The following is a 27830-nucleotide window of genomic DNA, read 5'->3' as shown; positions in this document are numbered from 1 at the left end:
CAAGATCAAGAGTTGCATGCTCCTCCAATTGCGCCAGCTAGGCGCCCTTAAACCGAATTCCTTTTTTTTTTTTTTTTTTAAGATTTATTTATTTATTTTAGAGAGAGAACACAAGTGGGAGGGGCAGAGGGAGAGGGAGAGGGAGAGGGAGAGAGAATCCCAAGCAGACTCTGCGCTGAGCACATGCGGACCCCAATGTGGGGCTCAATCCCCCACAATCGACCCCCAAGACCACAACCCTGAGACCACAATCCAAGCCAAAACCAAGAGTCGGAAGTCCAACCGACTGTGCCACCCAGGCGCCCCTAAGCTGAATTCTTTATAGTCATCGAATCTGATGAGCGCTTACATACTGTATGCAAGCTAGAGTTCTATGTGCCGGTGACCCAGGTGAGAAAAAAAAAATATGTATATGAAACAATATAGTGTGAATCATATCTAATTTTAAATATTTTAATTTATATATTTTCATGATTATAGGTCAATAAGAAATCCTTTGCAGATTTAATTTCATTATAGAATATATTTGATAAGGATACATACAAACAGATTCATCTTTAATACACGTTGTCTACTGGTGCCCTGCACTTACGCAGCAGGCTGGAGATGTAATAACCATGCTTCCAAATGTTGTGCTTAATCAGCCGCTCTCAACAACCAGCGCTGTGGAGTTCAGATAATTCCATTCATTTACTTGCCTAGAACAAGTAGAAATCTTAGTATTTGTTTTTAAGTCTGTTTATTACTCTTCTATTTTAAAATCTGAGATACATTCCCCAATGTAAACAATAGATTTTCAATCTGTCACACAATCAAAATGGATAAGGCCTTCCTGACAAATGTACGCCACCTCTGTTTCACCCATCGGAACGCAACCTTACTTGGTAGTGTGGTGAGCCAGCCATGCACAAAAGACAGGAAAAGAAGCTGCCCTTAGTACCTGGTGGAACCTTCCAGACTTCTCCCCGCTGCAGGTTTATTGTACACTTAGGAGATAACCGTGTCCACTTGGTCTACTTGGTCTTAAGATACAAATATACAATGTCCATAAGCATAAAATAGTAAAGCCTAGCCTTACGTATTTGTGATGAATTTCTACAATCCTATACAAGTACGATACCAGATCATGCCAATTCATATACAGAAGAAGGTGGCTGGATGTCTCCGCCACTCTCCGGGGCACGTGAGCGCGGGACAGAGGGTGTGAAGCGGCTGCCTGCATTTGGTTAGGCAGACAGTGTCACTGAATCTCTGCACTGCCTGCATGCCCTGCTGAAATATTTAAGTTAATCTGGAGTACAATCTGCTTAACACGAGAATACAACCCCTTAGAGAGTGTAACCAAGTGAGGTCACATTTGCATTTCCTGATTCAGCTGTGCAAATCAGTCATCCATCCTCTTCTCCATCGAGTCATCCTTGTAGGACCAATTAATCAATAGCCATCCAAATTCAGTACCTCATTATTCTCATAAATATTTGACTTGGCGAGCTAGGTGGGGAAATAGGAAAGCCTATGTACAACATATGAAAAGGCATTCTGTGACCATTTTTGAAGGGTTCGTAGAAAAGTTACGAGGGATATACCAGCCACTTCTGTTGGTGTCACCACAATGTAAACCCTGGCATATTTTTTTTTTATATTAAATGTGCACTGTTTTATATACTGTACAACAAGGGAGAACCGTGAACCGCTGATCCGGTGTGACGCTCACTGATTCGCTATGCTAAGGTAACTGGTAGAGGGAGTGGTTTTCCTGAGGTTTGTCAGAACTTCTCAAACAGAACAGAAATCACAGTGGTGGAGCGTAGCACGAGTCTGCGCCTGCCCCTGTTCTGCTCCCCGCGGCTCTTGCTGGGACTAAATGACCCGCCACTGCATGATGCTCGTGTCCTTGCCGCCCGTGGAGATGAGGTGGCTGTCGCCGCAGAGGAAATTGACATTGGTGACGTGACTGCTGTGCCCGCTGTATACGTGGCTAGGAGCCTGGGGAAGAACGACAGAGAGAGAGCTTAATGCGGAGCGCGCTGTGTGGAGTCGGAGAGCGCTGGAACCCTGCGCTCCTTCTTCTCCCTTCACTCTGCAGCTCTCACCTGCACACCTGCCTTGTTGCACAGGTGCAGGAGGGATATGTAAGAAGACAACACAGAGGCCCTCCCTGTACACCTGGTCTGGTGGGGGGACAGAAGCGGGCAGGTGACTGCCCCGGGCTGTACCAGGCATGGGGCCACCCAAAGGAGGGACTGACTGGGTGCCACCAGTTGAGGGTGAAGGACGAGGAAGGGTGTTCCAGGCACGGGTGTTGGCTCAGCTCAGCAGGGCTGGAGCGAGGGGGCCTGGTGGGGGCAGAGAAGCCAGCTGGAAGGGCTCTGTGGGTGGGAGTTCTCCCCCGGGAGCTCCAGCGCAGCGGGACCGCAGGGTCACGTCTGCAGGTGTGACCAGCAGGTTCACACACGGCGCCCTTCCAGGCAATCCGCAGATGGCCAGGGCAGGCCACAGCACATGCCCCCGAGAGCAGGGTTCGTGAAGGAAACCTTACCCGGAACTGGGAGCAAGGGTAAGAGAAGAGATGCACTTTGCCGAAGTCGTCGCCAGTGGAAAGGAGTTTTCTCTCGTGGGCCCGACAGACCGCGTTGATGTCGGTTCCGTCCGAGCCTTCGGGCCACACTCCTGAAAGGCAGACCACAGACAGCACTAATACCCTGGAAACACGGGGACTGCCACTGAGCTTTCACGGAGCTCTGATTGCCCCAAGGCCCTGGCTTTCGAAGCTGGGGACAGAAAAACATCCAGCCTGCCTGTGACCGTCTCACGCCAGGATGACCCTCCAGGTCACCCTGCGGCCTGTTCTACCACCTGGGAGAGGTCCGGTGGGCTTTCCGGGCTCCCACATCTTTTGGGGATCCTTTCTTTCTTGACTCTACAGCAGAGAAACCCTGGCATTGGACACAATGCCTTTCCTTTATCCCCAAGGCATCTGCGGGAAAGCTGACTAGTCCTCGGCCGACGGTTTCCTAACTTTTCTTTTTTTGGGGGTAACTCTTTATATATGAGAGTCTCTCCAAAGGACTGTTTAACCCTGTGTGTGCCTTTGAGGTGTTTTTTATTTTTTAAAGATTTTATTTATTTATGGGAGAGAGAAAGTGGGGAGGTGCGAATAGCAGAGGGAGAGGGACAAGTACTCTGTGCTCAGCACAGATGTAGGGGCTTGACCCCAGGGCCCTGAGATCATGACCTGAGCTAAAGCCAAGAGTCACCCAGGGACCCTTCAGGTGTTTCTTGGTTTCTTTGTGGCTGCTGCTTGTCTGATGGCATCTGGCAGGTGTGTTGTCTGCCTGCCGTGGGCCTGGAGCCTGGTTTGGGCGGAGCGGGGGGGGCAGTGTCTCCTGATCATTGTTTTGGGAAACCTTTTTGGTCCAATAACATCAGATATGAGCCATCAGTTTCTCAACAGGCATATCTAGAGTACATCTAGGGGTTCCTAGCATTTATACCAGAAAATGATAAAATGCCAGCTCTGCAGAGATTTGTGAAATTCTGAGCACCTTATTGACTCATGGCCTTACATAAAGAGATTATAAATACTGTCTTTTCTATTCTACTGAACTATGGTCATTTATTTTACACCATTTATAAATATATTCCAATCTCAACTTCAAAGGAAGTGAAGAATTTAAAGAACCAAAAAAAATATAATGACTCTAACAAATGATAAGTAGATTGATTGAGTGCCATCTGGCCCGTCTCTCTAGAAAGTCTGGCACAACCTCCTATGAGAAGATTCTAGAGAATTAGCTCAGGGCTCATTTCATACAGTAGAAAAGGGTGAAAACCTATGTCTCTGGTTCTCGCCTGGCCCTTCCCCTGGGGGCTGCAGGGTGCATGTCCTTGTAGGGTCAGCGGCAGCGGAGCAGTTGGACAAAACTGGTGGCCATGAGAATTCATAAGTATTAGTGAAATGTTCTAAGAGTAGATACATGTTATGTCTGAACTGAACAAAAGCTACAGAAAACTTACCAAAGACATGGAACCCCAAAGTGCAAGTGTTTGTAGCCCATTCAATGTCTCTCGTGGTTTCCACACTTACGACTTGCTTACAAGCTGAGGGAACCCCTGGGAAAAGCAAATCCGAGTCTGGTGACGGCTGAGCCAAAGGCCCCGCCCCTCCCCGACAAGGCTGGCCCTCGGAGCCTGGCTCCGGCAGATCCAGAGCCCTTCTAGAGCCCTTCGGAGTGGGGCCCCTTTCCACTTCCCAGCCCCGCAGGAGCCCTGCCCACAGCTATACCTGTGCCAGAGCCCGGGGCCTCTGCGGGCACCACCTGCCATCTCCCTCTCTGGGTCTGTATCCCCACAGTCTGGATTCTCTTTCCTTTGACCTTCCATGGGTCCCTCCCCCTGCCCCCCACAGAACCCTTGACCCGCTGTGCCCCCTGTTGTCAGGCTCCCCAGCTGTGCCTCCAAACACACACCCCCCTTCGGCTCCAAGTCAGGAGTGGGAGCTTACGGAAACCAGTCATGCCCAGGTGATTTGTTTGTTTCCCCAAATGAGCTCTCACTCATAGAGCATGAGACCGTGTCTGAGAAGATTCTAGACCCATGCCCTATTTCTGAACTCTGCTCCCCTGCTCTGGCCTATGTCAGGCAAGGCCTCGGAGAGGTCAGGAAGGGAAGACATGAGCCACCTGGTACGTTCTATTCCTCTCCTTCCTCCACTGCCAACAGCTCTACCTACCCAGGCTCCTCAGCCAGTGGCCGGCTGCCTCCCTACCCACTGGCTCTTGATGCCCACAGCCTCGTATCTGAGCCCAGATTCCCTGTTTACAAAGGGGAAGCCTGGAAGAGCTATGGATCATGAGATAAAATGTAAGTACACTTTTGGTACATGACAGGTGCTTGGCACACGTTTGAGGAGCCAGGGCATGGTGTGCTGTGGCTTTACATCCTCAGTGGCCTCAAGTCCTGCCTGGACACAGACCCTACCAGGAGGGGTGGGAAAGAAGGAGGAGGAGGGGTCCCAGGGGCTGCTGGCCCCCCAGGCAGGAAGACTTCACTGTGTCGGCCTGCTTGGGATGACGCCTTCTCAAGGGTCCTCATTCTCTTCTGTCACATTTGTGTCCCTTTCCCTAGGATTTGGCATTCTCCTCCTTAGAGCCTCGCATCTTCTGTCCCATAGGGACCCATGTCAACCTGAGACCCCAGTATCTTGGTGGCGTGAAGGATCTTCGAGGTGGCCCTGCCCAACTCCCCTGTTTTTTTAAAGATTTTATTTATTTATTCATGAGATACAGAGAGAGAGGCAGAGACACAGGCAGAGGGAGAAGCAGGCTCCTCACAGGGAGCCTGATCTAGGACTCTCTCCCGGGACCCCGGGATCACACCTTCAGCCAAAGACAGACACTCAAGCACTAAGCCACTCAGGCATCCCCCAACTCCTCTGTTTTATAGAAAAGAAGACTGAAGCCAGGAGGTCATGGCACATGCCCATGCGGTAGGGGAAGTGGGGTTTTGCAGGAGACCCCATTTTGGTCTCAGAGTGACCATTCTATGTGATCCGAACCCACACAAGTCCTGGGGTGCTACTCACAGTAAAGGATTTCGTAGTCTCCAGAATTTGACACGAGGAATTGTGAGTTCACAGACCAGTCCAGGTGAGTGATGAAGCTGGAATGACCCTGTGAGAGAAGAGCAGGAGGCGTGTCACTCGCTGACACGTGGTGACCACACACATCCCCGCGGAAACGGGAAGAGCGCCTACCGAGCACTTGCCAACACGCGCGTACTTCCTCCCGTTGTCGCTGACTCCATAGATGTAGATGCAGTTGTCATGGGAGCCGATTGCTAGGAAGGTCCCATCTGCAGAAATATGCAGATGACATTTGTTTTAAAAATAAACGCTTATCAATGACAAGGGATAATGTTAGTGACATCACAGATTTGGAAAAAACGGCCAGATCAGTGACTTAATTCAAAGAGAACATTTTGCTTTTAAGGGAGTCCTCTACCACTCCCAAAGCTGTTCTTTTGAAGGTCTGCTCCTGGCCAGCTCTCTCCCCCATTGAACCCCGTCCCTCTGCTCCCACGGAAGGACTGTGACTCATTCCCTTGGTGGCCGAGCCCTCCAGGATGGGCCACCTCGCTCCTCACTGCGCACCCAGCTCTCACGTCTCCGTGCACACACTGTCCTCCCTCCCACCCCTTGCCTTGCTCAGAGGCCCTTCCCACCTCACTTCCAATAGGCCATCAGTTACCATTTTCAGCTGGGTTTCTGGCCTCAGGAAAGCCTAGGGAATGGGGTGTCGGTGCTTGTGTAGAAACACAGGGAAGGAGCTCAATGTAACATAAAGGCAGAGCCAGCCCCTGCAGCTGGCAGATGAACTTGCCAAGTGTGAAGGCAAAGCGGGGAGATCCAGGATACACTGGGAAGGAAACGAGGCAGGAGAGAGTAATCCAGAGAAGGTCAGACTTTCCTGAGGCCAGGAAGGTGGAGGGCAGGCAGCCTGAGAGGCAGGAATGGAACACCGTGTGGCGGGCTCTCTGCACCCCAGCTCGGGGCTGTGGATGCATCTCTGCTCACACTGAGCATCAGGTCCTCTATCCACAAAGCATGGCAAATGGTGCCCTTTCATAGCAAGTCAGAGGAGTCCCTGGACAGCATGTGTAAAGGTCCTGGTGGCCACTGGCCATCCTAAGTCTTCAATAAAGGTTCTCCCCAAACCACTTTCATCAGATTTTCCTCTCCCAATGTAGGGTGTCCTACAGGAAACAGCATGGCCTGACACCATCAGGAAATGGTGTTCTAGGAAGTCCTCTCCTGGGCCAGGTCAAAATACGGGTGTTGGCGAGACCACGTCAGCCTGTCCCGTGCGGGAATCCTGATGGAATGGGAATCCTGATGGGATGGGGTAAAGAGGCCAAGGACAGCAGAGGCCTGGAGAAGGAGACCATCTGTTGCTGACGGTTCTCAAGAAGGCTGGAGAGCTGCATGGGAAGCCGTCTACCCTTGATTCCTCCAACTGACCAGGCCCTGACAATTATGATGATAAACACTAAATGCTAACAGGAATTACTAGCGAATTGTAACAGCCCACTTTTATGAAATGTCTATCATGTGCCAGTACCATCCTAGGCTCTTCCTGTGTTCATGTATTTAATCCTCGTAAACCCTGCAGACAGGTAGATATTATGCCCATTTTTTCAGGAGCAGAAACTAAGGCATGAATGGTAAAGTAACTTGCCCAAGGCCACACAGGTTTATATAAGCTGGGATTTGAACCCCAGGCAGTCTGACTCCAGTGCCTGGAGCATTTCATTGCTAAATAATCTCCTGTTGAATGGCTATACCACGTTATGCTTGTCCATCCATCTATTGATACGCACTCGGGTTGCTTCTACAGACTAGCTACTGTGAATAATAATGCTACGAACATGGTATACAAATGCCTCTATGAGACAAGGGTCACCTGGTTAATGAAGAAAGACTCCAAAGCCAGAGCAGCAGAGTTGTTAGTAAAAAGCACTCTCTGGTCTTCAGGGAATGGCCATTAGTATAACTGATAAGAAATGCAAATATACTCCCCAAAGGACTTTGCTCATGTTAACAGGACCAGATAGATGTCAGAGGGCTTTCTAGGAAAAGATGGTGTAGATGAGGGCCTCTTGCACTTCACAGACATTCAAAATAACAAGAAAATGATGAGAAACACATAAAACACATAAAAGAATGCAGAGTACTGGCCAGAATTAACAATAAATATGATATTTAAAACAACAAGAATGAGGGTAGCCTGGGTGGCTCAGTGGTTTAGCACAACCTTCAGTCCAGGGTGTGATCCTGGAGACCCAGGATTGGGTCCTGTGTCAGGCTTCCTGCATGGAGCCTGTTTCTCCCTTTGCCTCTCTTTCTCTCTCTCTCTCTCCCCCCCCCCCCCCCGTCTCTCTCATGAATAAATAAATCTTTAAAAAAAATAAAACAACAAGAATGAAAGGCATTCTGAAGGACACCTGGGTGGCTCTGTGGTTGAGCATTTGTATTCAGCTCAGGTCATGATCCTGGGGTCCTGGATCAAGTCCTGCATCAGGACTTGATCCACAGGGAGCCTGCTTCTCCCCCTGCCTGTGTCTCTGCCTCTCTGTGTCTTTCATGAATAAATAAATAAATCTCTAAAAAAAAAAAAAAGTCATTCCAAGATGAGTAAATTCCTCCTTAACACTGAGAAAAGGTTCTGGTGGTCTGGGGTGTGTGTGTGTGTGTGTGTGTGTGTCCATTTAGGGTGGAAAGTTGTGAACTTTATTCAGGCACAAGGAAAACACATCTGAAGGTGTGCTCCTTCTTTAATGCTACCTGTACAGATTAAGAACATAGCCCCGCCATAAGTAGAGACCACTGTCAATCAGCTTATAAAATAGAAGATTCGTACAGAGCAGCAGCAGCAGCTCAGGCTTAGCCAACTATTTCCAAGGACAAAACTGCTATTTCCAAGAATGTTCAGATAGCTGAATATTCTGCACATCACAGAAAAATAGCATTTCTTAAAACACAAGCATACAATGACTAGGCCTAGAAGCAAGGGCCCACCCAGCAGCAAAGAGCACTCTGGAACCCACAATGTCAATATTCACCCACCACTTGGGTGCTACAACCCAGTGGCTTCCACTGGCCAATGATGAGTAAACCAATTCACCTATGATAACTATCACCAATGGAAACAAAGCAAATATGCTCTAGTTCACAATGGCACCCAAACCACCACCACCGATCGAGCACTGCTAAGGGGTACAGAGAACAAATTCAACATCTCAGAATTTGGTAAAGAAAGTAAAAGAAACCAGGCAGGGGCGCCTGGGTGGTGCAGTCAGTTAAGCGTCTGACTCTTGGTTTCAGCTCAGGTCATGATTTTAGCATCGTGAAACTGAGCACCATGCTGGGCTCTGCACTCAGTGTAGAGTCTGCTTAAGAATGTCTCTCTCTCCCTCTCTGTCCCCCCTGCCACTCCCTGTCTCTCACTCTCTCTCAAATCAATAAATAAATCTTAAAAAAAAAGAAACCAGGCATTTATCTTGACTTTCCTTAATGAATGCTACCATATTAGGTAACAAAATAGATGATGAGCAGTTTCTCTTTATAGAAATATGGTATCTAATAAATGAAGAAGAAAATCTAACATGGGGGAACCACTCATTTTCAACCAATCTAGGCATTGGACACCAACGGCTACTAATATCACAAAAGTGAGATAAGCAGACATGCTTCCTGTAGGAGGAAGACAGCAATACACACAGAATGGGATCCAGCCTCCAGATCGACAAATCACATTGGAGGAAGGACAGGGGACAGAGGAACAAGTTAAACGCCACGGGGATGCACTCAGCAAAATCCAGAGTGTAGAAAATGCTACGGGGAAAAAAGGGGGAGGGAGAGACCAAGCACAGGGAACTATGGATTAAAAAGGACTTTGGAGACCTACCCAGCAATGACCATGCATGAGCCTTTTTTGGATCCTAATTTAAACTGTTAAAAAAGAGTCAATTGAAAATTTGAATACTGATGATTTCAAATACGTGGTGTTGTTAAGAAGTTAATGCTGATTTGGGCTGAGGAGGTGACTGACAGTGATACTGTGGCTCTGTTAAAAATAAGCAGGCAGGGCTTCCAGCTGTGGCCCAGTGAGAAGCCTGGCAAGTCCTCTCCCTCTATAGCAAATTATAAAGATGTACCAAACTGACAGAAATAACCATTCCAGCACTCTGGAAGTTGATCAAAGACAGAAAACCATCTGAGAAGTGTTTATACTTAAAAAGCTGCTGAATTTGGGGTCAGGACAGTATGAGTCTGTGGTGTACTTGCCTGGGGCTGCTCTCACCCCTCCCACTGGCTAGGCTGGCTTAGAAGTTCTGGGAGAGCAGAGCCAGCTGTGAGGACCAGAGGCTCTGTTTCTGTGGTTAAGCAGCTCCCTCCAAACAAAGCCCTGGGCAATGCCACTTCTGTCGACAGTGATAATCTCCAGGGCAGCTGAGCGGAGAGGGTGGATGGCTCTAGCAGCCTGTGGTCATGCTTGTGGCTGGAGTGAGCTCATTCCTGGTGATGGGAGGCTGCATGCATGCGCAGGACAGGCAGGAGTGGACCCCAGCTAGCCAGACACTCGTGGCCACACTGAGGCTGTGTGCACGCACAGGGAAGATGCCAAAGGGCCAGTAGAAGTAGAAGCTGGGCAGACCTGGAAACAGCCTGAACTCTAAACATGCTTTTCCACCTGCACACACATCCATGGGCAGAGGGTGCCAGCCTTCCTGGCTTGAGGTGTATGAGCGCATCTCTGTCCAATCTTCCATCAAAAATTCATGAAGCCAAACCGAGAGAGCCGAAAAGAGAAACTAACAGGTTCCAAGGACATGGATGACTCGAACAACACATCCATCGACTCTGAACACTGTCCACCAACTTGTCCTAGTTGACTAATAGAGAACACTCCACGCAGGAGTGTGGGACACACATTCTCCTCAAGTACACCTGGGACTTTGTCTAGGATAGACCACGTGCCAGGCTATAAAAACAAGTAAAAGTGATTAAGTCATACAAAATACATTCTATGGTGACAATGGAGTTAAATTAGAGAACAATAGGAGAAAATATGGAAAATCCCCCAAATATTGAGAAATTAAATGTCTAAATAACCCACAAGCCAAAGAAGAAATTATTTAGAGAAATTAGGAAATATTTTGAATGGAACGGAAATAAAAACACAACACATAAAAATTTATGGGATGTGACTGAAACAGTGCTCAAGGGAATTTTTTTTTTTTTAGACGGGGGAGAGAGACAGTGAAGGGGAGGGCCAGACAGAGAAGGAGAGAGAGAATCTCAAGCAGGCTCTATACCAGAGGGGAGCCTGACATAGGGCTCGATCTCATGACTCTGAGATCATAACCTGAGCCAAAATCAAGAGTCAGATGCTTAATCAACTGAGCCGCCCAGGTGCTTTCAAGGGGAAATTTATAGTTTTACACATCTCTACCAGAAAAGAAAGGTCTCCAATAAGTAACTAAGCTTCAAGAGCAAGCTAAATATTAATCAAGCAGAGGAAGGGAAAAAAATAAAGATCAGAACAGAAAAAAAAAAAGAAAAAGAAAAAAATGAATAAAAACAAGAGTTGGTTCTTTGAAAAGATCAACAAAATTAACAAACAAACCTTTAGCTTGGCTGACCAAGAGGAAAAGAGAGGAGACAGAGTTTCCAGAATCAAGAATGAACGAGGAGACCTCACAGTCGACCTCAGAAAAATGAAAAGGACTTTAAGCAAATATATGAACTATTTAATGCCAACCAAGCAGACAACTTAGAAGAAATGAACAATCTACCAAAACTGACTCAAGAAGAAATAAACACTCTGAATAGATCTACAAGAAACTGAATTGTAATTAAAAACCCTCCCACAAGGAAAAGCCCAGATGGCTCACTAAATTCACATGAATTCTACCAAATATTTAATAAGGAAATAATATCAACCCTTAAGAAACTTCAGAAATTAAGGAAGGAACACCTCCCAAATTACTCTCATAAGACAACAGTACTCCAACTAAGCCACGCAAAACCATTAGAAGAAAAGAGAACTACAGACCAATATCCATCATGGACAGGGACACAAAAATCCTTAACACAACTTCTACAAAAGGAATCCAGTGATATATAAAAAGGATGATATGCCATGACCAAGTGGGATTTGTCCCAGGAACACAAAGTTGGGTTAATATCTGAAAACTAATACAATAGACCATATTAATAAAATGAAGGATAAAAATCACCTAACCACCTTAATAGATACATTTGACCAAAAAAAAAAAAAAAAAAGATTTGACAAAATCCAACAGCCACTCATGATAAAAACCCTAAACAAATTAGGAATAGAAAGGACCTTCCTCATCATGAAAAAGGGCATCTAACATCATACTTAATGGTCAATGACTGAATGCTTCTCCTTCTAGGATTGTGAGCAAGGCAAGGATGCATTCTTGCCATTTCTGCCCGACATTGTCCTGGAGGTTCTACCTAACGCAAGAAAGAAGAAATAATTAAAGGCATCCAGATTGGAATGGAAGAAATAACAGTCTTTATTTGCAGATGACATGTTCCTCTCATGGGAAGAAAATCCCAAGGATTTTACACACACACACACACGCACTCACACACACATAACACACAAAACTACTCAGACTAATACAAGAGTTTAGAAAAGTCACAGGATATAAGATCCAGGTGAAAAAAATCAATTTTATTCTCTACACTAGCAACCAACATTCTGAAAATAATGTTAAGAAAATAATTCCATTGACAATGGCATAAACTTAGCTGACTTAGGAATAAACTTAACAAAGGAAGTGGGACTTGTGCACTGGAAACTATGAAATGTTGCCGAGAAAAATGTAAGAAGATCTAAATAAATGGACAGACATTCTGTGTTCAAGGATTAAAAGACCCAGCACTGCCAACCCAGCAATTCTCCCCGTGTTAATCTACAGAATCAACATTAAATCCCTACTAAAGTTCTGGCAAGCTTTTTAGAATTAGAAGTGGACGAGCTTCTAATTTATGTCATAAAATTCATAAAGAAATGGTGAGGACCTAAAGTAGCCAAAACAAGTCTGAAAAGAAACAGAAAAGTTGGAGGAGTGAGACTATTCATCTTCGAAACTCATTCTGAATCCAGACTGTGTGTTCCTGGCACAGGGATGAACATCTAGGTGAACAGGACAGAACTGAGATTCCAAAAATAAAACTTTATGCTTTACAGGTCAATTGTTTTTTTATGGAAGTGGCAAGATTATCTGACAGGGAAAGGACTGTCTTTGGAACGAATGATGCTGGGATAAGTGGATATCTATATGCAGAACAAATCAAACTTTTACCTCTTACATTATACAAGCATCACTGGGATGTAATGGCTAAAACAATCACCTTTCTATTTTTTTTTTTTTAGAGAGGGAGAAAGAGGCAGGGGAGGGGCAGAGGGAGAGAGAGAATCAAGCAGAGGCCCTGCTGAGCACAGAGCCCCATGAGGGGCTCCATCCCAGAACCCTAAGATCGTGACTTGAGCCAAAATCAAGAGTCAGATGCTTGACTGACTGAGCCTTCCAGGCACCCCAACAATCACCTTTCTAAAAGAAAGCAGAGGGGAAAGGCTTCATGACGTGGGCAGGACACTAAAAGCATGATTCATCAAAGGAAAACATGAGAAACTGGACTTCATCAAAACCGAAAGCTTTTTCTTTAAAAGGCCCCATTTGGAAGATGAAAAGACAAGCTACACCCTGGGAGAAAATACTTGCAAATAACATAGCTGGTAAAGAACTTATATAAACTCTTAAACTCAAGAGTAATAATAATAATAATAATAATAAAACCTCAAGAGTAAGATAGACAAGCTAATGAAAATCCAGCTAATGAAAATATCTGGCAAGATCTTTCACCAGAAATACGGGAGTGATTGACAGGCACAGGAAAACATGCTCAGCATCTTTGATGGTTGTGGGGTGGGGGAAGGGTGCAAATTAAAACCACAGCAGATACTGCTCCACCCCTGCCCCAATGGCCATCATAAAAGAGGCGGGCAGTAACAGGTGCCGGTGGATATGCAGAGAAACCGGAACCCTCGCACATTGTAAAACAGTGCAGCCTCTCTGGAATGCGGTTTCATAAAATGTTAAACACAAATTTACCATGCAACCCACCAGTCCTACTCCTAGGAATTTACCTAAGAGAAATGAAAACAAATGACCACAGAGAGACATTTAGTGGATGTTCCCAGTGGCACCACTCATAATAGCCCAAAGCCGGAAAACAACCTTCGTGACCGCTGATGAACGGATAGACACGATGAGGTATATGCACAAAGTGGAATACTACCCAGCAATTAAAAAGGAATAAACTGCTGAGACACACATCATAACCTGAATTGATCTCAACGGCATGCCAGGTAAAAAGAAGCCACGTGCGACAGGCTACGTAGTCTACGATTCCACTGACGTGCAATGTCTGGAAAATGCAATTTATAGAACAGAGAGCAGATCAGTGGTGGCCTAGGTTTGAGGGGGCAGGACTGGAGGTTAATCGCTAGGGGCAGGGAGGGAACTTAGGGCGATGCAGAGGTCCTTGCATTGCTTTGTGGTTATGGCTGTGCAGCTGCGTGAGTTCATCTCCGCATCACTGAGTGTCCATTTGTAATGGGTAAAGAATGGTACCTAAATTACACCTAAATAAGGCTGTTAAAAAATAAAAGAGTCCTCCTCTTTTTAAAGATCTATACAGCAAAAGTAACAGATGAGAGGGAAAGTTCTGGGAACTGGGATGGGGCAGTGGGTGGGCTCTGGGCCTGTAAGATGGGTGGGGTCCGTACTCTGCAGCCGGGAGATGAAGACATGGGGATTCAGCAGGGCAATGGGCCCATCTGGTCCCTGACAGTGATATGCAGCATGCGGCTTAGCTCCACTCAGGAGGCTGGTGGGATTTCTGCCTTGAAAGACACCGACACGGAGTCTCGTAGTCGTAGTAAGTGTACGGCGACCTGCGCTCTTACCCGGCGAGTAACGCATGACGGACAGCTGCTCGTTTCCATCCGTGTGAACGGTGACCAAATCTTTAGTTTCCGTGTCAAACACAAACCACCTGTCATGAACACAAGGAGAAGCGCAGTAAGTGGTTTGGTGAGAAAATGCAGGAAAACTCTTAGGCGAATAGTGACTATTAAAAACTAGTACTTCTCAGCGCTTAACAAACACTCTGTGTCGCTTAACAAGAAGGGGTCCGCACTGAGTTTTGTCACTTACACGTCAAAGGACAGGAAGCCCGAAGGCTGGGTGTGTGGCCGGAGGAGGCAGCGAGGAGGCTGTGCACGGGATCACCCACAGATGTGGCCCTGGTGCAGCAGGATGGGGGGCAGGGGGTGCGCTGGGACAGCCTTGGGGTGTCTGCCTCCCGCGGATGTCGGGGTGCACCAGCGGAAAGCCAGGGCAGGGAGGGCAGAGGAAGGCATCTACGGGACCAGTCTGGGCTCCGTGTCCTTGACTGTAAAATGGGGATGAGGGCCCAGGTCCATGTGGAGGACCAGTGTTAAAGCAAACTGTGATGGATGCAGACGTGCTTCGTATCCTCCCACAAGGACACGGTACTCGCTAAATGTGAATTGCTGGGACGACTGCACTCTCCTGCCTGCGTGTTCTCAGCTGGAGGCAGTCACTGGGACTCCAGGGTTTTCAGGGGGTGAAATGGGGCGTGGGTGCCCTGCTGTTGCATCTTCAGACCCCAGATGGCATGCATTCCATAGGTATGTCCACCAACTGGCACTCTGGTGTCCCTGCCTCCCATTCCATGGGACTGGCTGGCTCCTAGCATCTGGATTTGGCTTCTCAACTCTGATCCCTTGTGTTTTCAACAGCCATTTACCTTTAATGTGCTACTGAACGTTAACAGAGCTCAGAACATAAAGAGCAGAGAGGCTGGGGCTAATGAGGCTGTGCTCTGAAGCCCCGTGAACTCCCATCCAGAGCTAAGGCTGGCACTAGGACCAGAGATGTGGGAAGCATATGAAGAGGGAAGGACCGGTTTCCATGTGCCATGTCTCCTCCCCAGAGAACTTGTCTGTGATGTGGAGCATCCTGGCACAGTCCCCATGCTTTGTCCTACTACCCAGAGTCAGCATGCAGGTCTGGTGATCACTGGCTGCCAGCCATTCCTCAGAGTGCTGAGTCTGAAGCTCCCACTGTCCCCGGGAGAGTTAAAAGGAAGGAGTGTGCGTGTGTGTGTATGTGTGTGTGTGTACACATGCACACAAGTGGTAAAACGTTTTCATGAAGAATTCTGTTGGATATGAGGTGCCCAACTCTCAAGATACTGCGACCTGTGACTTACAAAGGGCTACTCTTTCCTCATACATACTCCATAGTCATCACAACAGAGTCAACATGGTTTGCTTTTTAGAAAGGAAGAACGGGAGGAAATCACCAAAAATATTTGAGTTAAACCATGATAAGTATATATGTAACTGTGACAACACAAAAGTGCAGTCAAAATGTACAAAACAATAATCACCATAGCCACCAACACTGCCTGCCAGACAACTCCAGAAAATACCACCTACACCGTCTCCTCCAGTCATTGGTGCCATGTATCTAGGCAGCTAATACTGTCACAATTTATAAGAAAGGAAACAACTCAGAGAGGTTGTCTGACTGGCTCAGAGACACACTGCTGCCAGGCGGGGGAGCGGGCAATCAAGTGCAGGCTTGCTGCCTGGCCTGGCGGAGGCACTTGGTAGCAAGTAAGTGTTAGCTGCATCTGAACAGGAGGCTCAGGATGGGGCAGTTTCTAAAATTTTGAAAAAGGCAGCAAGAAAAGCATTTTTAAATCCTTGGCACTTTGAAATGTTTTCTTGCTCGATTCCAAGGCTGGGGCTCCTCCCACAGCCTGCAAGATCAGGGCTTGAGGAGCTCCACAAATCCCTCCGAAACTGTCGGTGCATGAGTGCATGCATGTGTGTGCATGAGTGTGTACACGCACATCTGTGCATGGATGGGTGGGGGGGCTTTTCTAGAAGGATCCATAGCTTTCCTTAGATTTTCCCACGGTCCCAAATGCAGAGGACTGCTGTCTTACAGGTTACGTTAGAGTTCTGACTTAATTCTGGGTGAGTGGCTAGAAGTGGTGAGGGGCAGTAAGCGCTACACCTGCCCGTCCCCGGGGAAACACAGACACCAAAGCTCTGGAAGCACGAGCCGTGCTGGAGTGGACTTACCTCCCGGTCAGTGTTCCAACTGCAACCACAGACCCTGAAGGATGAAAACCAGAAGACTGAGCTGGATCCTAAAATATTTTAAAGGAAGTGTAAATTGATGGCCAGACACAGCACTACCGCAGAAAACACACACAAGCACAGCTGTTCCAAAGGGCTATGTGGTCCCATTTAAACCAAAAGTCTCTCCTCTCCAAGAGAGCTAAACGTTTCCCTACTCGGACAAAGGTCACATGTCAGTAATACTAAATTTTTATCCCTTTAGAATTTTTCTCTTTCTGTCTCACTATCTTTTCGTGCCGACAGTAATCAAACGACACACCAAGTACATGCTCTTCCTCCAAGCCTTGGAAGCCCCTTCCGTTGACCCCATGCTGGATGGAAAGCTTGTCGAACGGTGTGCTTGGTTTGCCTGGAAATATGACTGCTGTGACCAATGCCCATGGTGACACTGGATGAGAGCCCTGGGCACAGCCCCAGGAGGATCTCGAGACGAGTCAGGCAAGTTCAGGTTTGGATCTAGGGTTTTTTTGTTACTAGAACTGACACAAGGTGGAATAGGATCGGCGATGGAGGGAAAAGCAAGCTGTCCGGTTGCAGGAGAGGGAGAGTTAGATGAAGTTGGACGGGGAGGCTGGGAAGAGGCTTCCTGGTGTCAAGATCCTCCGAATCGGGCCTTTCGGTACAGGAGGAATCAAGGGTGGTGAAGGTGGAGGGGACATTTCAATCAGAATTTTCTCGGCCCAGGTGTTAAGGAGAAAGCAGTATGATCAAAGAGGTAGAAGTATATTTGGGGCACATCTGAGGAATGGCAGGTGGAAAAGGCGTCACAATGTAGAATGTCCCAGGGAGGAAAAGAAGGCATGAGGACGGCGTGAATAATATAGGCTGTGCCGCCATGGTAAGGGCTGTGATCCCTGGGAGACAAGGACACGGTGACACCGATTGTTTTCTCTCTATAAAGAGTGTGACATGATTGGAGTGCCGGTCTGGCTCAGGCCGTGGAACATGCGACTCTTGATCTCAGGACTGTGAGTTCGAGCCCCACGGTGGGCACAGAGAGGGCTTAAAAATCATAAAATTAAAAAAAAAAGTGTGACGTGATCGAATCTGCATTTTAGACAGATCACGTGGTACAACTGCTTAGTATGGACCGAGGCGAGAGGAGATAAATGACAGGGAGACCAAGAACAAAGTACCCATGGGAATGGAAATAGAGAAAGGCATTGAGGCACCACTGGATAAACTAAAAAAATAAGATGCCAGTGGCTTTAAGGTTCTGATTCTGTTCTCAGCGATGGCTTTTTCCAGAGGCTTTTTTCAGGGCTGCTGCTGAGACAGAGAGAGAAATCACCTCCACTTGAAGCTTTATCCTGTAATTAATTCACTTAGGCTCTTAACACTTCCCAGAGGGAGACACTGAGGCACAGGGAGGTTCCTGTCCAGAACCACATGGCCAGTGGGTTAAGGAGCGAGGACTCGGCCACAGATCTTTCAGGAACCTGGTTTGGGGCCCCTTCCCTTCAGTCAGGCTGAGGGGTGACTGGTCAGGGAAGGGGGAGGAGGATGGAGCCATGGGGTTGCTTTCAGAGGGTCTGGTCACCGAGGAGCAGGGGGGAGGCCACCTTCCCAGATGCCACTGCCCCTGCTGTACCTGCCTCAGGTACTCCTCATCTGTTCCTCCAAGCACCCCGGGTGGGGGTGGGGGGCAGATACAACCCGGGACGCCACTTCCTTCAGCCCATCCTGCCGCCTGGGCCACTTGCACTCTTCCCTCTGAGTGGCTCGGGCCCTGTCACTTCAGTGACACAAGTGGTGGCCAGCTCTTGACCTTTGGTGACCTTCTCCAAGGGGGCTGATCCGACTTGCTGGGAAGCTCTGGGACCTCTGTGGGGGCTGCGAGGAGGGGCAGGACCTACAGAGAGGCTGCCCCTGTCACGGGATGGGACATGTCATCCAGGGCATGGGCTACACTTTAGACTCAGTGCAGTACCGTGTGGCGGAAGACTGCGGGTTTGGGAATCCGGCTGAGCTGGGTGTAAAGGCTGGTGGCTCCGTCACTTGCTGGGCTAGTGACCATGGCAAGCCTCAATTTCCAATTCAGTAACATGGTGCCCACGGCTGCTGCCAGGACTACAGATAACCCGTGCACAGCGCCCGGTGCTCAGTAACTACACCCGCTGCTGGCTCTGTGCAGGCGGGGCAAGGACATCTCAGGGCTCCGATACACAATCTGAGTTCCTTCTGTGAGGATCACAGCGATGCCGACTGTAAAACTAAAGCCTTGTCATCGAACTCCAATTGTAGAGATAAATTATATCGTATGCATCAATTCTCACTCCAGAGGTGCACGGTAGGCGGTGTGCAGGCTCACGACAAGGACTTCTGAGCGTGGAAGCCCGTGATGGGACTCTGCACTCAGGAGACCCCCAAAACCAAGTCCGCAAGGCTAGCTTGCTGTTGAAAAATTCAACAGCAAGCTTCAGAATGGCATGGATGAGACCACTTGAGGCGAGGTTTAAAGCAATGCTGATCGAAGGAGGTAAACTGAGTGACATTTACTTTGGGACAATTTGATATCACTACCGATTTCATGCAAAAACATAAATGAAGGCGTTCCAGGTGAACTTCTATAAGAAAAACGCAATGTAACGTGCACGTCTACCTCTATTATTTTGTCCCAGACGGGCCGGTGACCAACAGCGTCCCAGAGAGTGGCGTGCCTGTCATGCCCACAGGTCAAGAACTGAGGTTTTGAGGCATGGATGGCCAGTCCCCAGAGCTCATCAGTGTGACCCTGCAAAGGACCAAGACAGATGGAGCTCTCTGAAACACACCAGTCAACACTCAGAGCCTCGGGATGGGGTGCCCATGGCATACGCAGCCTTTCAGACTGCCTTCCTCAGTTTCCCTTCCGCCCAACCTAGGCCATGACAGCAACTGAAACTGATGCCAAGGAAGGTTACCTTGGTATAAAACAAAGGAATAATCTACTCTTTGTGATGTTTTCTGATATTCTAATATTGTAAAAAATGAACAGGCTTGCTGGGCCTGGTAAGCTGGAGCATACCTGAGTGATGGGTGTGAAGTCCCCTGACAGAGCACCTTGCAGAACAAAGTTTCTAGTTGTGCCTATCAAGATCACGTCGCCCTTCCCCTCGGCCACTGTCCGGATCGGGCCAAACTGTTCTGGAATCTGCATTGAAAAGAAAGCACCGAAAATGTCCTGAAATATTAGCTCCACCATTCAAAATACATGTTTATATGTCATGATAGCTCCCCCCCCCACCGCCACACACACACATATAGCATGGATAGAGAAAGGTCCATGACCAGGATTTGTTGAGTGAATGATCAAAGCCCCACATCTGACTTTTGAACTCCAAACACACATATATATACTTTTATAGAATCAAGAAGAGTAAGTAAAGTAAAAAGAAAAAGAAAAAAAAAAACAATACAAAGCAAAACATTTTTTTCTTGGTAAGATTAAAAAATAAGAAGCAATCCTGGTTAGTTTACTCTTTTCTTGTGGCTTTGGACAGCAGGAGCTGGTAAAAGTTGGAAAACAGAATAGAATAACATGCCATAATGAGAGCTCGTAAAATTCACTGTAACTTAAAATGGTAAATTCTTTGGCAACTTCGCTCTACTTAGTTTTGGAATCGACTGTTCGTGTTCGTAAGCATATGGAATTATCTAAATTTTAAGAAAAAGAATTGCAAAACACACCAGCCAAGAACAATTCGCTGTGATAAAATAAACAGGGGTCCTTGCGCTTCATAAAAGGAACAAACTGCAGCTAGACCCCCGCTGGGCAACGCTGAGCGCTCCGGTTCTAGAAAGGAAAGAAGCGGCCTGCTCTCTTACCAACTTTCCACCTCCCGTGCGGTTTGTTGGCACAGCTTTGAGAATAGGTAAAGATAACTCAGGCTAAGGAAGAAGCAGGGATGCTTTACAAAGTGATGAGTATCTTCTATGAAGCTGCATGAGGCTTTGGAGCTTTTGTGGCAGTTATGGTTTAACACGGGGGTACACGTTCAATCAAATGCCGGTCAAATCTTAGGATAAAGCATGGTATCACAATTAAAATCTCCATGAAAGGGGACGTGGTTTTGAAAGCTCACCGGAGGGCCTCCTTTATCGAGAGCAATAGCAAACGAAACCATATCTCAGACTGCCAAAGCACCGTGCCATGCGGCTCTGACACAACACGTTGCAGGATGGACGACGTGTGTCGTACTCATGTCACTCAGAAGTTGGAGACGTTCTACAGCCTGTCCATTCTACGCTAGGGATGAGGACCATCAGCCCTCTGATTGATGCCTGCCATGTGTGTGTCTGCTCACGACTCCCCGGGGCCTGGGGGAGAAAGTTCACTGGTGTGCAAGGCTGCCAGCCATGGAATAAGGAGGCAAAATCGATACGAAAAGGAGATAGAGCTTTAGAGAATATGCTGGCACTCAGCCACGTACAAAGCAAATACTCAATAAGATGTTAGTTCCAGGGGGTCATGTCTCCAAAGTCACATCTGGAAATTACAGTGGAAAAAGGAAGATTTTAATGAATAAAATCAAAACACGGACAATAGATATTCCCTTGGAAGAGTGAGACTGTGCAGTCATGTTGATATTCTAAATGTGAAATATGTTACGACCTAAAGTTTTACCAACCCAATTCCATTTTGGTTGTTTCACTTCATCCGCTTCCTTCCGGTGATTTTAATAAAATGTTACCCTATTTAATAACATTGTGTCTAAACCACTTTCAAAAGCTGTAAGCTAATAAGATTTCAAACTAACAAGGAAACTGGTTAGTGTACCAGTTTTAGGTTCAAAATGAATTTTGAAAAAAAGGACAAAAAACCCTGAACTTCGATAATGCTGCTTGTTGTCTTACCTCAGTTTTACGAAGTTTCTGGTAGTTTCCATTCCAGGAAATGAGCTTACGGTCCTTCCCTCCTCCTGACACCAGAGTGCCGTCCCTTAACATACAAAGTGCAAAAATGCCACCCTCGTGGGCCCCCTGAACAGCATAGCTTATCCGATTCGTACCTAAACACACCAAGAAAACCACTCTCAGTAGGTTATCAAAAAGCTCGCTTCTGTCCATCCCATCGTACTTCTGTTTTAAAACGTGATCTTGTGGGACCCTTGGGTGGCTCAGTGGTTTGGTGCCTGCCTTCGGCCCAGGGCGTGATCCCGGGGCCCCAGAATTGAGTCCCACGTCGGGCTCCCTGTGTAGAGCCTGCTTCTCCCTCTGCCTGTATCTCTGCCTCTCTCTCTTTCTGTATCTCTCATGAATAAATAAATAAAATCTTTAAAAAAATTAAAAAAAACAAAAAAACATGATCTTGTTGGTTAGGGCATCCCTGCAGTATGGATCTACAAAGCTAGAAGCTCACAAAGCACCAGACCAGCATGGCCCTGGGTTACTTTAGGATTCAGGAGAACACGCTCAGGGAAGGACAGGATGGAGACACCACAGAGGGACTCCACATGGCAAAGAACAGGGGCCTGGGTTCCCATGCTAATGTGCCCTGTGTCTCTCGACGAGTGACTTCACTGCCCCATGCCTCAGTTTCCCCTTTGTGTAATGGGGCTCTTGCTTATCCCGCAGAATCGTGCTATGGGTGAAATGGAGTGATGTGTGAAGCACCTGCCTCCACAGTAGTTGGGATGCTAGTGACGTCACCGAGTTACTCTGAAATCACATCTGTGGGTCTGTTTCCACCTTCACCCCCAACCCAAACTCTGAGCCCTTTGAGGACAGGGATGGTGTGCTTTTCACTTTCCTCCTGTCATCAATGCTCACTGAGCATAATTGAATGAACGTTTTCAGAGTAATGACTCCTCTTCACCAAGCTGCGGGCTCCCTGGCAGCAGGGGCTTTGGATCATTGGTGTACACAGTGCCTAGCATGCTCCCTCATACATAATTAGTTCTTTTTTTTTTTTATTTTATTTATTCATTTGAGAGAGAGAAAGAGAGAGAGAGGGAGCATGAATAGAGGGGAGAGGCAGAGGCAGAGGGAGAAGCAGATTCCCTGCCAACCAGGGAGCCCAACACGGGACTCAATCCCAGGACCCAGGGACCATGACCTGAGCTGAAGGCAGATGCTTAACCATCTGAGCTCCCCAGGTGCCCCCATAATTAGTTCTTAATAACTGTTTGTCAAAGGCCATACGAACCAGAAAAGTTATTTTTTAAAAATTTTTATTTATTTATGATAGTCACACAGAGAGAGAGAGAGAGGCAGAGACATAGGCAGAGGGAGAAGCAGGCTCCATGCACCGGGAGCCCCACGTGGGATTCGATCCCGGGTCTCCAGGATCGCGCCCTGGGCCAAAGGCAGGCGCCAAACCGCTGCGCCATCCAGGGATCCCCAGAAAAGTTATTTAAATATTTCATAGCTATATAGTCATTGACAACTTCATCATTATACTTTCTTAATAGATGTCCTAATAAAGCTATTCTGTCAAAATATTTTAGGCTTAAGGAGCTTTTTGCAATGATAGAAAGGGGCTATTCCTGTTTTGTTCTGTTCTAGTTTTAAGATTTCAAGTTACATAGGCACCGTGTATGTATATACCCATGAAACTTGGGATTTGGTTGTAATCCTATCAATCATACTAACAGACAATTCTTAGAGAAGTCACCTTTGACCTCATATAACATTCGCTCCCCCCCCACCCCCCCATCTTTTGCTCGGGACACAATCCTGTTACCTTTTCCCCACACCAAGATGTTGCCGCTTGAATCTCCAGTGATGGTGTCACCGTTTTCAGAAAAAGTCACGCAGAGGACAAACTTTGGCTTTTCTTGCTTCTGCAGAGTGTCGTAAATATAAATATGTATTTAGTCAAGACGGCCTCTTCTTTGTATGAACACTACCTAGAGTGACAGCGCTCCCAAGCTGGACAGTGATCAGCTTCCGCTAGCACGCGGGATGCCTTTCATTTCTATCTACCGTGATACAACTTATGCTGTGAGATTACCTGCTCTAAAACAGAGAGGTTTCTGGGCATGATAAAGTTGCAGACAGTTGGAGCAGAGGAGGGTGCTGGAGGGGCTGGGGGGCGGGCTGTGTTGGCAGCAAAATAAAGCGGTCCTCTAAGTGGGCCTGGTGGGGTAGTAGCTTAGGGACGCACAGGGAAGGGGGTGCTGTCCCTGGTACTCACTAGGCCTGAGGGCCTTCTTGGTTGTTCTTTGCAAGGACGAAGAGATGGGAGGGGGTGCCCGGGCCCCGGAGGCGACAGTCCCTGTGTTTCTCCCTGGGTTGTCCCAACTTTCCTTCCTAGCATCGCCAAGGCTAGATTTAAGGGGCTTCCTAGTTCTGTTAGGGGCCCCCAGGAATACTCTTCAACACTACACGCCCCAGATACGCTTCCATATTTACCAATTAAAACAAATTCTAAGACTACGGTACCCTCTCCACTCCCGTAGCAGCTAGCTGACCACGCACACCGCTCAGTGAAGAGTAAGACAGATGTGATTTAACGTTACCTCGAATAGTCCTTGCTTCTTAATAAGGGAGTTTCCTTCTAATGTCCAAAAGTAGAGATGTGATTTTCCACAGGTAACTATTATATTGGTGTCCGTGGGGTGGAAATCCGCAGCAAAAACGGCTTCGTTGGAACACTTTGAGCAAAACAGGAGAATCAGATGTCTCAAGTCTCTTGAGACCCTTGAGAAAATAAATAACCTCTGAACCACAAATAACTTCTCCAGGTTGAGCATTAAGCCTCGTGCTTTTTCTCCCCACTGAACTCACCTTCCATAAACACTCAACTTATGTTTGCCATGTGCCATAACCCCTCCTTGTCTGTCTCTCCCACTGGAGCGTGGCCCTGAGGACAGGGACTATGGCTCCTCTCTCGCTGCGGGGTCCCCAGGAAGACCCCACAGAATGCTTTTGCCGAAGGGGTGGGTTAGGGGCAGGAAACTTAAGAACCACAAGAATTTGCTTTCATCTTCCCGTCATGGGCTCCAAGCCGTGGCTGAACAGAATCACCTGATGTGTGTTACACTGTGGATGTCAGGCCTCATCCCCTCTGGGGACTGCAATCTTCGGGAAGGGCCCAGGAATCCGGATTTTATACAGCTCCCTCACTCCTGGCTGACTTTGGCAGTCCTGTTTGCTTTGGGATTCCCTCCTGATTTGATTCCTAGGACTCTGCCAGTGGTTTGGTGACCAGGCCGGGGGTTCAGGGTTAGGGATCTGGCTCTCTGGGTGTCCCTGCGCCACCTCCTACCTTGTTCTCTTGCTTTCCAGCACCTGCACTTGAGTCAGATGAATCTGACCCTGATTGTTCCTTCTGCTTGAAATTCAGTTATAGGTCCTTAAACCTGGGTATTAATTTGCCTCTAATTACTTCCAACTTAGCAACATAGCAAGAACTTAAATACTCAACCAGAATATTAGAAGGCAGGGCTCTAGCATGTAAACAGGTGTTAGGCAACGTGCCGGATTAGAATACAGACCCTGCTTCTCAGACACTCAAGGGAGAAAGCCAAGGCAGTGCCATGGTGACCCTAATGTTCTGGAAGTAAGGTGACCTAAGGTTAATGGATGACAGGAAGAGAAATCTGAAGTCAATTCTGTAAAACCTGGGATCCATTCATGATTTTAACAGCAGGAAAATACAAGAAAGCTTAAGGAAAGTTTGGCGACCTATCGCACAAGATGGACTGGAGGCGTTAAGAGAAGTCCAGGCGCTCCCCTACAGGAAGAGTCCCACTGGGAGGCGCTGGGACCTGGCAGGGGCACTCGCTCACCTTTGCCGAGGCCACTCAGCTTTGGACAAGCCCCATGCTGGCTGTGCTGACCTCTCCCTGCACCCTCTGCTGTTCCTGACCTGTCCCCACACCCCCGAGCCCCCCTGGTGGCAGAGCGGGCACATCTCATGTTCCACCACCATGCCTGCAGTGCCCCCTCCACAATGTGAGGACACATGTGTCGAATGAAACAAAGCAGCAATGAACAGTGACCAATGGATTGGATGAGGAGGGTAGGGGCTGTAAAATGAGGAAGCAAGAACCTTACAGGTATCACGAAGGGAGAAAGAAGCCCTGCCAGGACTTGGAACCACACCCTGGGGGGTGGGGGGGGAGATGGGTGGGCTCGGGATTCGGAGGTGCTGGTGTCATGCCCGAGGGCTGCATTGGGAATGGGGAGCCTACAGCCCCCCGACAAGTGGGAAACAGGCCTGGGAGCCAGCGGAAGGAGAACGCTCCGAGGGGGGACATTCTAACGGAGCCCAGCAATGGGCCTGGAGAGAGACCTTCACGTCGGCCAGCCGCTCCTCTTTCTGCCAGTCCCACACGGACAGCACGTGGTCGTTGGAGTCATCTACGGCACAGAGATTGCTTCCTCCATTCTGGAAAAGAAAAGGTATTCACAGGAAGACTACATCTGAGAATAAAATGGGTTAAAAGTGATTTACAATGAACATTAATTTCACTTTTAATAAAGAGTTCATTTTGGCTAAAGAATATGTATGCATTGCTTATGACACCTGCTTTCCTGGCCATGCAGCGGGAGCAGGTGAACGTGGGGTGATGGAGGGACAGGAGAGAAGAGAGGGGTCAGGGGTGGCCCTGCCTCACCCGTTCTATTAAGACCAGCCTCTGAAGGGGCTGCAGAGCCCCCTCCTGGAGAAGCCAGTGCCTGCAGCACACACAGCACACATCTGTGACTAATAGGGGCTGGGGGACCGGGAGGCTGTGTAGGAGCAAAGGCCCTGGGGCCGAGGCATGTAGTGTTTGATACGAACATGTGCATGCGTGTGTGAATGTAAGTTTCTGAAATAGTGGTTTATAGGGCAGATCTGTTGAATGGGCACATCCTGAGGAAGATCTGGAGACCATAAGGCCCGTCCAAGCCCTGCTAACGGACAGGCAGCCCTTGTGGGGATGGCAGAGACACACTGGAGCCGCCTACCCAGGGGCAGGTGAAATTCAATGCCAGAGCAGACAACAGTGCCTCCAGGAACAGGAAGACAGTGCTGTAGGGCCTCTCTCCATCATGTGTGTGACCCCAAGGGGACATGTATGACCTCAGAATGAGAGGACCTGGGCAGCAGGACGGTGTCCCAGGCAGCCAGCAAGCACATCAACTTCTTCCCTTTTCAACCTTGAGCTGCCTCTCTCCTCTTTACGGACAACGGCCCCGGTATCCACGGGGCTTGGACTTACAGATTTTGAGAATGCGATACAGGTGACAGCTCGGTCAAAAAACCCAACTCCGATGACGTGCAGTGTGTTCAGTGTCACGGAGTCCCAGATGCGCACATGTGGAGGCAGTTGCTGTTTAGAAGGAAATGCAGAGAGAGTCACCGATCATGCTGGGCAGACAAATTCATCTTTCCCTTGAAGCTACAAGGCTACTTCGGTTTTGTCAAAATGAGAGGTCTTTTCCTGCATTTGATGATTCTGCCTTTTGGCATCAACGAAACATTCACAACAGCTTCAGGAGATGGTGGCCCCTGTGGGGAGGGGACCCTCTAGGGGAGGTCCACCAGGCTTTACATTTTGAATAGCCAATTCTTCATAATTGTACCATAGGGACTGGCGTGCTTCCTCTGTGCATCGAGATGTGTCTGAATTTTAAAATGAAAAATGAGGGCAGCCCGGGTGGCTCAGTGGTTTATTTTATTTTATTTTAATTAATTAATTTATTTATTTATTGGCTCAGTGGTTTAGCACTGCCTTCAGCCCAGGGCCTGATCCTGGAGACCCAGGATGGAGTCCTGCATCAGGCTCCCCACATGGAGCCTGCTTCTCCCTCTGCCTGTGTCTCTGCCTCTCTCTCTGTGTGTCTCATGAATAAATAAATAAAATCTTAAAAAAATAAAGATAAAAAATAAAATGAAAAATGACAAGGAAACTGGGATCTCATACAAGGGCTATCTTGTAAAGTCTGTTTTTCCATAAGGGGTAAATACATCTAAATTCAGCAAGCCGGTCACCACCAAATAGTATCGAGAGTTTAACATAAGAATGGGCCTCACGGAAGCAGACAATCCGGTATGCACAGGGGAAATTTAGAGTT

At 47.8% G+C, this 27830-nt stretch overlaps 1 protein-coding gene across 6 annotated transcripts in view; it reads right to left on the bottom strand.

Annotated features, from left to right (window-relative positions):
• Nucleotides 1–503: 503 nt before the first annotated feature.
• Nucleotides 504–27830, bottom strand: part of EML1 (EMAP like 1) — a 186124-nt gene continuing 158797 nt past the window's right edge. For all 6 annotated transcript variants that reach the window (XM_026012562.2, XM_072762293.1, XM_072762292.1 and 3 more), the window contains 14 exons: nucleotides 26975–27085; nucleotides 26062–26157; nucleotides 24284–24418; nucleotides 23506–23605; nucleotides 21678–21832; nucleotides 19849–19974; nucleotides 19444–19575; nucleotides 16782–16849; nucleotides 14568–14656; nucleotides 5756–5853; nucleotides 5585–5672; nucleotides 4018–4113; nucleotides 2540–2670; nucleotides 504–1986 (listed from right to left, as the gene is read on the bottom strand). In XM_026012562.2, the coding sequence (XP_025868347.1) occupies nucleotides 1861–1986; nucleotides 2540–2670; nucleotides 4018–4113; nucleotides 5585–5672; nucleotides 5756–5853; nucleotides 14568–14656; nucleotides 16782–16849; nucleotides 19444–19575; nucleotides 19849–19974; nucleotides 21678–21832; nucleotides 23506–23605; nucleotides 24284–24418; nucleotides 26062–26157; nucleotides 26975–27085 (1551 nt within the window). In that variant the 3' untranslated portion in view covers nucleotides 504–1860. The remainder of the gene's footprint in view (nucleotides 1987–2539; nucleotides 2671–4017; nucleotides 4114–5584; nucleotides 5673–5755; nucleotides 5854–14567; nucleotides 14657–16781; nucleotides 16850–19443; nucleotides 19576–19848; nucleotides 19975–21677; nucleotides 21833–23505; nucleotides 23606–24283; nucleotides 24419–26061; nucleotides 26158–26974; nucleotides 27086–27830) is intronic.

This window comes from Vulpes vulpes, chromosome 6, assembly GCF_048418805.1.
Source record: "Vulpes vulpes isolate BD-2025 chromosome 6, VulVul3, whole genome shotgun sequence".
Taxonomy (NCBI): Eukaryota; Metazoa; Chordata; class Mammalia; order Carnivora; family Canidae; genus Vulpes; species Vulpes vulpes.
This window is presented reverse-complemented; position numbering and strand designations above follow the sequence as displayed.